Source organism: Eumetopias jubatus, unplaced genomic scaffold (genome assembly GCF_037043125.1).
Source record: "Eumetopias jubatus isolate StellerSeaLion01/CBP00866 unplaced genomic scaffold, mEumJub1_p1.0 scaffold_5, whole genome shotgun sequence".
Taxonomy (NCBI): domain Eukaryota; kingdom Metazoa; phylum Chordata; class Mammalia; order Carnivora; family Otariidae; genus Eumetopias; species Eumetopias jubatus.
This window is the reverse complement of record NW_028274811.1, coordinates 66523270-66536398: the sequence shown is the minus strand read 5'-3', so window position 1 is coordinate 66536398 and position 13129 is coordinate 66523270. Positions and strand designations below refer to the sequence as shown.

General features: G+C 34.3%; 2 protein-coding genes across 2 annotated transcripts in view; one reads left to right on the top strand and one right to left on the bottom strand.

Annotated features, from left to right (window-relative positions):
* RASA1 (RAS p21 protein activator 1) overlaps positions 1–13129 on the bottom strand; it is a 104125-nt gene that overhangs the window by 1296 nt on the left and 89700 nt on the right. The window contains exons 17-24 of the mRNA XM_028114533.2: positions 12887–13046; positions 11601–11743; positions 10057–10172; positions 9029–9115; positions 6736–6803; positions 5093–5181; positions 3267–3344; positions 555–689 (exon numbers count right to left, since the gene is read on the bottom strand). Of these exons, the coding sequence (XP_027970334.1) occupies positions 555–689; positions 3267–3344; positions 5093–5181; positions 6736–6803; positions 9029–9115; positions 10057–10172; positions 11601–11743; positions 12887–13046 (876 nt within the window). The remainder of the gene's footprint in view (positions 1–554; positions 690–3266; positions 3345–5092; positions 5182–6735; positions 6804–9028; positions 9116–10056; positions 10173–11600; positions 11744–12886; positions 13047–13129) is intronic.
* The window catches only part of CCNH (cyclin H), a 41209-nt gene that overhangs the window by 22816 nt on the left and 5264 nt on the right, over positions 1–13129 (top strand). The window lies entirely within an intron of this gene.

Here is a 13129-nt window from a genome sequence, read left to right as displayed (position 1 = left end):
TGAGGGTTTTAGAATCTCTGGTTGAAGAAAACTCAGAATCCATAAACACAATGCTTTAATTTTAATGTCTTCTACAAGGCCCTTGCCAAATGGTTGGCCAGTACAGTGACAGTATTCAGGAGGAGCTTATTAGAAATGACAGTTTTCAAGGCCACACTCCAGAATCTCTGAATCTGGAGTTGGCCATGCGCTGCGTACGTGAGATAAGCCACATCACTACTGACTTCATAATTCAGTTGCCATTTTCACACATCACTGAAGTGTGTAACACCACCGTTTTTTTCAGTATGCATTTTCACACATCACTGAAGTGTGTAACACCACCGTTTTTTTCAGTATGCAGTATGCAAAATATGTCAGTATACATAATTTTAGCCTGGGTCCATTATTTCTCTGCCGAGATCTTTGGGGAGGAGGATTCTGATTCTTAAAAATACAACTGATAAAGTATCAATGTTGACCATAATTCAGCTACTTACCTCTCAGTCTTATGCTGACATTCTGCTTAAGTACTAATCAAACATCACTGTTAATGAAGGCTGGCAAAAACCTACCTGCTGCGCACCACGTTCGTTGCTGAGCGTTCGCAATTCATCTGAATGGGCCACACAAATCTCATGCAGTGCTGCTAAATCACGGGACAGGTCAGTTCTAGAATGCTCTGTAGTGTCTGGAAGTTCAGGTACATTCTTTAAGAGAATAAAACTGCATTTAGAAATACAAATCTTTATAGTCACTTCTGAAAATATCCTAATTGCTTATAGCAAACAGAATTCTTAACATAATGTTCTCTTAAATTTCTCTTAAGAATCTAAGATGCTGGGCGCCTGGGTGACTCAGTTGGTTAAGCGACTGCCTTTGGCTCAGGTTATGATCCTGGAGTCCCGGGATCGAGTCCCACATTGGGCTCCCTGCTCAGCGGGGAGTCTGCTTCTCCCTCTGACTCTCCCCCCTCTCATGCTCTCTCTCTCTTTCAAATAAATAAATAAATAAAATCTTTAAAAAAAAAAAGAATCTAAGATGCTATGTATCATTCAGTGCTATTTATTTCTGGTAAAACAAAGGTTCTATGACCTCAGTATTCACATCAAATCCAGGTTCCAATTTTCTTACAAAGCATGGCAGAATACTACACAGTATTACTGTTACTCTAAATAAGTAGGCTTCCTAAATTCTTAAAGCGTTTTGGGTTTTTTTGATCTGGCACATAGACCAAAAAAACAAAACAGTGTAACTGCTAATCTGGATTAAATGCAAGCTAAACTTAAAATTCTTCCACTCTCTCAGACTCAGTTTCATTATTTAGCTGCTATAGTTTGTCCAAATTTATCAGTATACATAAAAGTTACACTATGGAAGTGTGAGGAGAACCTGTCAGGCTTATAATTATCTGTGGACTCTGTCCAAAACACTTGGTGGAATGATCAGTTTTACTTATGGTTTCTTCAGGTAAGGTTCATTAAATAAACTTTGTACTTTATTAGCAGTAAATACTAACATTAGTTTGAGCCTCAGAATAAAATTCAGCATGGACGCAGATTGCTGGTAGTCTTGAATAAATCTACTCTTCTCCCTAATGGTGAGAATTAGTTTGCTGTACATTCCTAAAAACTGCAAAACGCTCAGTTTTCTATGGCATGAAACAACTGAAATATAGTTCATTCTTGTTAATTTAACTCAGTTATCCATTCATTCAGTGAATGAAGGATTATAGAGGTAAAACACTACAGTATTTGCCTTCAGAGAACTTGTAGTGTCTCTAGAAGACAGGGATAAACTGATCAGAGCAACACCGATATCAAAGATACGCAGAGGATACTCAGGAAGTGGAAGAAAAGGTATTTGAGTCAGGTTTGGTGCTCATCAAAGCCCTTCTGAAGGAGGTATTTGAAGTGAGTCTTGAAAGAAGGATTCGACTTAGGTGGTAAAGGAATGCAGGGACGTGAGGAGGCAGGAAGAGTAGTAGAATATGGGGAATTCTAAGCAGTTTAAAAGACTACATTGTGAGGCATAACTAGGAAAGTGGTAAGAAAGCTGGACTGTAGATAGCCGTGACTATGGAAAATAAATGGAGTCCTAACCATGAATCTGAAGAATCTAAAAACCTAGAAATAATAGCTTAAGTTAAAGCTCGGTGGCTTTAAATATTGGATGATTTTCACAGTTCTTTAAACAATACTATAGAAAAATTATTTTCAATCGCTGACCCAACTGTGGTTTTGGTAATAAGAAATATTTTTATCTCCTAAACGTCCCTGAGTTCATATATAAGAAACATGGACATTTCGCATTTGCCCCTGTATTTCTCACTTTTATTCTAAGTATGGATCTGTGTTGTAAATAACTTCTTTCACAATGGTTTTTACCCCTGAGGTAGCAAAGTAGAGGCCCTCAGGAAGTGCTGGTTAGTTTCACTGCACACTGCTGTGGTTGTGGTTTTAACTGGATCTGAATACATTAAGGCAGAACATGGACACCTCAGTCTCCTACCCTAGCATTCCCTAATGCCATAAACCTGGCTAAACTGATAACCTTTTTGATAAACCTTTGTTTTATATATGAACTGAATTACTAATATATTTTACATTAATCCATTATCTGTAAATCTACAACAAGAAAATTCAACTTTACTAAGAAATACAGGATCTTAGGGAATTTTTTTTATTTATATATACCATTTCTATTAATTTTATAATCACTATTTGTAAAGGCCCAAATAAGACATTGGTAGTCCCACTGAATGAAGTATAATACTAAATCCATGTATTTTGTTCCTAGTAAAGCCCCAAGAACACTCTGTAGTCCATTTACTTATTTAACCTGGTCAGATCTGGGTCATCCACCTTGTTTCAAGTCCCACACACTAGCAGCTAAGTAAAAGCAGCAACAGAATATCACAGTAAGGAGATGGAACAGCTAAAAGAATAATGAAAAACAAGACAGAAACTAAAAAATAACACAAGCAGTACAAAAGCCACAATAGTGAGTACTTGGTATGAACCATTTAGCGTAAGAATAAATGTTTATAATCAATTTGTTTATGAAGGGAGACAAAAATAGGCATTTTTTTTTTTTCTTAAGTGGAGCCCAGTGTGGGGCCTGAACTCACGAGCCTGAGATCAGGAGTCAAGGAGGCTTAACCAACTGAGCCACCCAGGTGCCCGTTTTGTTTTAAAGTTCTGGATAAGAAAGTTGTTGCTTAAATGAGTTAACTCTCAGCTATATTAAATTTAGGTCTCAAAGTACTTGAAAAATTATATACATACCCCAAGTTCATCTAAAAACATGATCATACGATGTTTGTTACTTTTGATAAATGGATTGACACCTTCCATATACGGCTCCTAAAAGTATAAAAACAAAACATTTACCATATGCATCAAAACAAACACCTATAACCACCACATATGTAGCAAGGATTCTTACAAATCTAATTATATCCATCAATAGTAATACATGTTCACAAGAATTAATTTAATCATACAAATTTTCCTTCTAATAAAAGTAGACAGCTATACCGAAGAACTGGAATATTTTCATGAAAGAGTAAGAAATTCTGGATGAAAAGAAAACCCAGAGCACCAACCATGAGTGGCTGAAAATCCATAAATAACTTGACTCCCTAAAAACATTACTGATAACCTACTGTTGACCAGAAGCCTTACTGATAACATAAACAGTCGATTGACACATATTTTGTATGTTACATGTGTTCTATTCTGTATTATTACAATAGAGTACACTAGAGAAAAGAAATTATTAAAATCATAGGAGAAAATATATTTACAACAGTAAAAACCATAAGTGGACCCGTGTAGTTTGAACCTGTGTGTCAAGGGTCAACTGTAATTCATTTAAAAATAAACATGGGCCCAACCCAGAGGTTAGAATCTAGCAGAAAATATAAGTAATTAAAATACGGTGTGCAAAAGACTGCAACAGCAATACGTTTACTCACAACCTGCCTCACTATTCAGATAATTCAAAAGCTAAGCCATACTATACTATAAACTGCTCTTCATACTAAAATATTAAGCCTATTTGAAAATGTGCTATGTTGTAAAACAGAAAATGTTTAATATTAACACAAGCTCTTTTAAAGTCAATAAATAAAAGATGACAAAGACCTCATCAATCAATTCCAAAGAAACAGACATGAAAAAAGTCAAAGAAACATTATGCCTAGCAGGCTGGCAAAAATTAAACAAAATAATACTGAGTTTTGGCAAGGCTCTGGGAAGCAAAAAGTCCTATTTAGGAATTTTGCTCCAAATTAGTTTAAGGAAATAACTGGACAATTTTGAAAGGAAATATATATAGATACTTGTTATAGCAGTATTTGTTAACAGTGATAAGTTGGCAGTCATCTAAATATTGAGTAGAAGAGTACTTAACAGCTACATGATGACATAATAATTAAGAATAATAAAATAGTTACGTTTCCAGGCAAGAAGTTTGTTCAATATTGACAATCAGGCAACACAGTATGATCACTACCAGAATATTAACAATCCTTATCATTAGGTAGTGGGATCACATATGGGTGTTTTAAGAACTTGTCCAAGTTATTTACAGCAAATGTTTATGGTGAAATAAATAATAAAACGGACTCGAGTACATTTAAAAATATTCTTACTAATTTTTATATTTAAGAGTAGGAGAATTTGATGCAAGGGTGCCTGGGTGGCTCAGTTGGTTAAGCAACTGCCTTCGGCTCAGGTCATGATCCTGGAGTCCCGGGATCGAGTCCCGCATCGGGCTCCCTGCTCAGCGGAGAGTCTGCTGCTCCCTCTGACCCCTCCCCCCTCTCATGCTCTCTAATAAATAAAATCTTTAAAAAGAAAAAAAAGTAGAATTTGAGTATATTGGAAATAGAAAATACAGTTTCCTATACTCACTAAAACAGTGGTTTTAAAAATTTCATTAAAATTTAAAATTTAAAAATATTTTTAAAAGGCACACATACCAACAAAAATATAACTATGAAATAGTTTATGTGAAATAGACACTACTGAAAACTATAATACTCTATGGTTTTATCATCTCCAGGTTTCATTTGTAAGCGACATTTAAAGTATCAAAATGTTTTTACCTTAGCTCCAAATTCCACAAGATTTGCTAAGTTCTGCACAGATTTAGCCACTAATATCAGTGTTCTTGCAGCAATAGGAGACGGGGAATCTGTAAGAGAGAATTGGGCTTAGGTAATGACACTAACTCCAAAGGCATTTTCAGGTAAAGCAGTATAAAGTTAGCACTTTAATATTTCTTTACTGCTAAAACTACTGACATTCTTAGAAATGATATGACCTGTATAATTCAAGAAAACCTGAGTTAAAGGGGGAAAGTTAAATACACTTATCAATACTTCTAGTTTGTGAAAAGGGTGCTGCTGCCAGACTCAGCAATTCTCTACCGGTTGATATTTCACAATACCTTAAAGCTTTATCTTTATCGCTAAAAAGACTGTCACTCCACACACTTGCTTCACGACAGTTCACAAAGCTAATTTCAACCCCCTCAGGTTACTAGTTTGCAATCTGAGCAATTCCCTACTACTCCCAACCTCCAATGACTACAAAAAAATCACTTTAAAGTGATTAAGTCTGGGGCTTATGCTTTATATTGAGGGGGGGAAAAAAAACAATAGAATATTATAAACTATAACAAAGATTGGTCAAGAAACATTTCCCTATAGAATATGCATAGTAGGGTGTAAATGAAAATCATATGCAACTATTACATATATAAGCCTTAAAACAATTATTTAACAGTAAAAATGTATAGGTAAGTTTATCTGACTGCCTAATTTTAGACAGTACTCTGTGTATCTTAAGCTGCTGAACTGTAAATGAGTACTGCCTTAGTGGTTTGGAGGCCAACATTCAGATAAATCTCTCCAGAATTCTAAACCCTTAATTCTTAATAAAAACATAGATTTAACTATTTTGGTACCAATAGAAGATAATGACAGAGATGTGATGACTATACTATATATAAGGTAAAACTTAAGATTTAGTCCAAAGTATTTTTAAATACAACTTTGAGCTTCTAATTATTAAAAGAAAAATGGTTCAGGTTCCTTCTGTTAATAACGGCTCATTATTACATTTGTAGTCACAAATATCACTGTTCTTTCTTTAAAAGATGCCTATGACATCTGAAAGTCCTTGCATAATGGACATATGGGCAATAAGTAAAACCAAATCTGGTTTGTTGGAGTTTAAACTAGCCAATTAACATTATCTAACTGGTAACAAACCTCTCCATCTCTAATGGCCCACAGTTAAGTATTCACAGAGCACCTACTGCAACTGTAGTTATCATTTTAATTTGATCTTAAAATACAACTTGCAGTGTAGTGACAGGGTCTAGCCTGGGCTAAAAGCACACAGAAACTTCTACCGAACTGAAAAAGCCAGGTTGTAGACTGGAAAAAGTCATTATCATAATGAGACTTTGAGACACAGGTAGGAATGGGGGAAAAGTGGTATGTGTCTAATCATGCCACCTCAGGCTTCAGATACTAGATGGAAAGAAAAGAAGCAAAACAGAAAGAGAAGGTAAAGTAGCAAAAGGAAGGAAGAAGAAAAGGTGCTTTGGAATGTTTTATATCAAGTCTTAGAACTGGATAATAAAAAATCAGATGTAAAAGAAAAAAAGAAGAAAAAAAGAACCTTACCAAATAATACCAAATTATATTTTAATTCCAAAATTTTATCAAAAGCTGATTACCTGAGATGATATTAAACATCCGTGGATTCAGGATGGCAGGACAGATAAGTCGAAGAAAAACAAAACCACTGAATAGGAGGGAAATTTTTTTTTTTAGAAAACTATATATGTTACATAAAAATAATAAAAATTTTACTACTTGTAGAACCATGAACTTTGAACTGATGTAAAGAAGCCCAAACACAGCTTCAAGAAAATAGTAAGCTAAAGTATCTTACTTTAAGAACATGTATCTGCTTCATACACTACTTGCTTTTCCCAAATTTGGAATTTTCAGTTTGGGAAGATTTAAATTATATCTGTAACATTTATGGTCTTGGCAACTCTTTGTTCTAATACACTTACTTTGAGGACGCAGTAGCCTTAGGAACACTAAGAATTTCTGAAATACTATAGGAGTATAAAAAAACCTTTTTATGGAGACACAGGCCTGTATGGTCCTAAAACTCACATTCTCTCATTCCTTATTTAAATAGAATAGCCTAATAAAGTCTGTTATAAATCAAGTTGATTATACTGATATTGCTGATGAATCCTAAAAATAAGAATCCATTCTACTGAGAAAAGTGACTTCTTCATAAATGAAAATGTATACAACTGAATGCTATAAAGATTTTATGGCAAAAAAGAAAAAGATCTCACCTTTCGCCTTCTCCATTACAGACGATAAACAAACTTTTATCATTTACTTTCCAACCTAATGACGGTTTGCTACTTTTTGGACTCTTAGAAAATGATTGTTACTTCTCATATAGCATTTATTGCAATTATAATACACAATTATCAGCTCTTTAAATATCTATTTTAAACTAATCTGTGAAGAATCTTGCATAAATTTTGCTTGAAAACATTTTGATACATGTTTGAATCTGAAATATAACCTACCAACACTTAATCACAAAAGAATTTCAGTATGCAAATCTACTTTCTGTGAATTTTTAGAAGTGATTTTAAATGTAAAAGGGATAGTAGGTACCTACACATGTATTTAAAAGCTTACTAGTAGGGAAAGAAATCATCACCTTGGGCATAAATGCCCCTTAAAAAGCCTGTAGTGTCAGACAATTCACACAGCAGAAATTCCTGCTGTGTTTGATTAACAGTTATACTCGTTGGAAAGTTTACAGAGGCTTTAATTTACATCACACACAAAACTGTGCTGAAACTTAGGCTGCCAATTCTAAGTCCTCTCAGTCACTACTAAAGCAAAGAAATATAGAATCTACAGTTCTTTAGTACTTATGTTCTATCATTACTAACCAAGAGAAATTTTATCTACAAAAAGAGTAGAAGCCTCTTTCCAAAACTTAGGTTGCGGGCAGATTGACACACATTTTTCACAACTAATTGTATGGTATTAGTGTCTTTAGTGGTTGTCTAATTTTTTTTAATGGGATATAACATGACTGGCAGTATGTATTCTACATATAATATTATTAGTAGACCGCTATATTTTCTGATGCTTTTGCACTGAATTTCCAGTTGTGTTCAGCGCGTTGGGGTGTACTTTAACAAAAGCCTACAAAAGTGTTAAGAGATCTGACTGGATCTTAGAAGGCTGGCCTTTAGTTCTGCCTTAGTACAACCTTTCTGTAGAACCTTAAGCAAACAATTTTAACATCTACAGATCTGCTTCCTCATTGGAAAAATAAGTTAAAATAGTGATAATGAAGGTACCTGTATACAAGGTACAACATTCTGTGACTTGCCAAAGCAATTCCTCCTAATTACTGCACAGCGAGCACACTGAAACCCAACTTCAGAACTAGAGGCTCTGGCTGGAGATGAGCCCAGGGTCACAGACTGCTACAAACCCATCACTCAGTCAATTGTTGCTCTTCCTTCTTAGCAGCACATCAATCCCGCTTTCACTCCTCCCACTCTCCCCTCCTTCGCTCTTCTTTCTGTCTCTGTATGGATGTATGTGCATATATGCACGTAGGTAACGTATTGTGTATATGAAGAGTACTATATAAAGTTAGCTACAGATTTTGCTGGTTATGTAACTTTTAACCTCATTCTTTCTATAAGATAAAAATTCCCAATAGTTAACTGATTATACATGAGTGCTCCGGTTTTTAGAAAACACACAAGGTAGATAAATATCTCTTAGTAAACTAAAGTTAATGTTTAGTAGCCATCTGAGTAGAAAATACTCAACAGGGTTCTGACATAAAAGTAAAAGAAAAAACTCTTGAATTATATATACTGTTACTCTTCAAATTTCCACACCCACTAGACTATCCATGCACGCTATCCATAGGGATTTAGCAAGTGGATTGATGAGCCTTACCTAACAACTCTTGTTCTCATGGTGGTATTTGTGGGCCACTTGTGCTGGACAGATTTCTGTAAACACCCATAAATATATCGCAGTGTCCTGCCAAAACAATACAATCATCTCAATACATAAAGCAAGGAAAAGAAATGCTGATCTCATTGCAGCCAAAAGCTTAATTTGCCAAATATTCATTTTAATGCAACTGGCTCCGACCCCCAAAAAGTACTCTGCTACAAGCAGTGAAGGATACATTTGACAAGAGATAAGGAAAACAAATTGTTTTCATCATCAATTCATTTAATCAATACTTTACATTTACTTTGGTAGAAATCTTACCATTTTTACAATGCTTCTGTCTTAATGAAAAATAAAAAAAAGTACTGGAATGAGGATACAAAGGAAATACTAAGCTCAGATTCCAGGGAGATGGATTTTTTTTTTTTTAAAGATTTTATTTATTTGACAGAGACACAGCGAGAGAGAGAACACAAGCAGGGGGAGTGGGAGAGGGAGAAGCAGGCTTCCCGCCGAGCAGGGAGCCCAATGCGGGGCTCGATCCCAGGACCCTGGGATCCTGACCTGAGCCGAAGGCGGACGCTTAACGACTGAGCCACCGAGGCGCCCCAGGGAGATGGATTTTGACTTATGATAACTTCTACCTGAATAAGTGAGTTCACTTAAACTAAAAGCCATTAAGCAGGTACTAACTGTCTGGTATGTTTAACCAAGATATTTATGATCTCCTCAAATCTGAGATTATGTCTCTATTCATTACCCAAGTTACTGTGTAAACCAGACATGTTAGCCTGTGTAAAAACATAATTTAGTATTTATTTTAATGTAAATATTATATATACCACTGTGGTTTCTTCAAGTCACTCTTTTGCCTTAAACAAAATTCACCTTGGAAGATTGAAAAACCCTTTTTCAGAGTAAAAAACATTAATTAGGACAGTGGAAAAGCTTACACATTTTAGAAATACAAATTTTTCAAAATGCAGATACACAATTTCTTGTCAAATTAAAATTTCACCACTTACGGTGGAAGTATTTCTGAAGCCATGAATATTTTCTCCACAAGCTCTGAAAGTATGTTCAATAGGTGTGCTAAATTAGTGTTCACATCTTCATTTTTTTCTAACTTTGATGGACTTAACTAAGAGAAGGAATAAATTAACATAAATGCATCTCGGCAATTATAAATGCAAATTAATCAAGGTTATCAAACAGTTGTTTTCAAGGTTCTCTTTTTCCATTTTTCAATCTTTTAGTCTTGGGGTGGATATAAATGGGAATTTTTAAGTAGTTTGCTCTGTGGAACTCATTTACCATTAATTTCCAATTACTCAACTATACAAAAAGCAGTGATTATTCAGCACATTTCATTTGCTCCGGGATTAATACCAGTGTTAAAGCTCTCTTTTATTCATTTGCCATGCTTTACCATAGATTTTTACAGCCACAGAAAATGGATTAGACTTTGTTTTTAAAATAGTATTCTCAACTAGAAGACAAAAATCCAGCTTTAATGATCACATATACACAAATAATAACAAATATACTAGGAGTATTTAAATGAGAATGATCACCATGTATTATAAAATCTATCTTTAATTGTATTTATTGGGAAAAAAATACTGATTAAAGTAGAAAGGCTTTTCTGAATGCTATAGACAGAATAATGAACCTTTCTCAAGGTTCACTGAACCTTGAAATCTAAGAATTCTGATCTAGAATCAGTGGAGTAGATTCATCTGTGTAAGTCTGAATTCCCTAGCCTGATCTAGTACCCACAGACTCTCTGTAGACTTGCTTGGTTTCTGTATCCTTTTCAGTTGGGCCAACTATGGCATTACCCCAGGTTTTCAACACTAAATCTTCAATTTCTTCCCTTTAGGTTAATTAGTAAAAACTGACAACTGTAGTGCAAAATTAACATTTGACAGCTCCCAATGTACATTATCAAAAGCAATTCCTTGTTTTATTAATTTTGTATCAGATCTAAAAAACGTATTTCATAACTTCCTTCTGTAGTTGCTCTACCTTCAAAATAAAATGAGAGAAGAGCCATGTGAGATTCCACTCTTTCTCTTAATGGTTTATTATGCATTTACACTGAAACCTTAATAATCCTAAAGGGATGTTTTTATTTGCTTTTGAATGGATTATGTTCTACTTTTTTACCCCCAAAACCTTCAAGATACCCCTGGCTATTATCAGGAAGTGCTTCATAGACCTTAACTGGGTTATACAACCAAAGTCTCCACCAAAAACTTCAATTTATGTAATGTACACTTTCTGAAAGCAGCATACCGTATCATTAGCAAATCATTAGTACAGTAGGATAAATGAGAAAGTACTTTCATTAATTTCTGGTGCAATTTGAGGTTTTTAATCTCAAAGGGCATCTTTTTTAAAAAGTCTAACATTTTGTCTATTTTTCTAAATGTATTACAAAACGTGTAAATGCCCTGATGAATAATTTTAGAAAGCTAATATATTTTCCTTATAATGTAATTAGCTATAAAGCATCACCTATTAAAATATGTTCTTTGCTGAAATACTTAAAACATGAAATTCGTACCTCGCAAGACTGCTTGCTTTCCATTATCTTTAAAATAGAGTCTTTCAAAGCATGATGAACAAATTGTGTAGCAGTGGCTTTCATATACTGCTCCATCAAGGTGCTTGCAAGTGTTGTGGCTCGAAATAGAGTAGTGGCTTCATCTACATAAATATTTATATTAAAAGATTATTTATATAAAAGATTGTACTAATGTGAAACCAGATTAGAAATTAAATGAATTCATTTTTCCCTCAACCATTATAGCCATTTAAGTATGCTTATTTATATGCAGCACTGAAGTATTGATTATAATGACATCCTATATTTCTATAAACATCTCTTCAAAGGACTTTATTCATTAGATCAACAGGAGATGTTGACACTGGCATATTCGTAAGAAAAAACAAAGGCTTAGAATGGTTATATGACTTATTAAGACCAAAGAGCCAGTGAGTCCCAAAAATAAGATCAGAATTCAGCTTTGCTATCCACTGAGCCCACACTTTGGAAATGCTGAGTTAATTTCCAAATAAGAATATAACGCAGTGGTATAAATCATGGGGGTCATTCTGTAATGTATAAAAATACCAAATCACTGTGATACATACCTGAAACTAACAGGATATTGTATATCAAATATACTTCCAATTTTTTTAAATGCAGAAAATGAAAAAAAAAAAACTACCACCACAAAATCCCAGTATAAATTATTACCTTAAAAAATGGCTATTAATGACCTAAAAAACACACATATTGCCAAAAAAAGACAATCTCAGTATAATATCTGGACCATCACTTTATCTTTCCTGACAAATCTGTCTTTTATCTTTTCTGTGATTAGGAGGAAATAGTTTTAGCTTTTATAGTTTATTGGGGAACCTAGAAGCAAGCACTATTACTAAGCCAAAGTGCTAGCTGAAAAGGGTTTAACTGTGACAAATTTGTAAGCGTTACAAAGCACTTGTGTGTCCAGCTCAATTGCCTGGGAACTACCTATCTATAAAAGCTAGAAATAAAATGTAGCTGTCACCTAACTTTTGTGCAGTGAATTAGTAAATGAGAGAATATGGTAGGTACGCCAAACTATTCTTAATAATCAAGTACCATGAGCCATTGATAGGGATAAAGAAGTCACTTTCTTATGGCTTCTAACGGAATAATTTGCCATGACAGAAACTGCCAAATGTTAGTCAGCACAAGAATCAGAACTGACATTCCAACTTTAACTTTTAATGAAGGAAAAACAGTAACTTAATTTCCAAGTATTTTTTTTAAGGTATCACACCAAGACATTCGTACTTTACCTTCCATGCTTATTTCTCTGTCATTTAGTGTACATAACAACAATGATTCAAGCTTTTCATGAAGAAAAATCCTTAGCAGGATGCTAGCCAGTAGTGTTCGGTCCTGTCCACATACATGTGATAAAGCATAGACTACATGAAGCTCCTTTTGCAGTATAAGCTAAAAATGACATCAAGAAAGATTACTGAAAGTACACAGCATTAATCATTCTCAATGAGATGAACAGGAATTCTCTTACATTC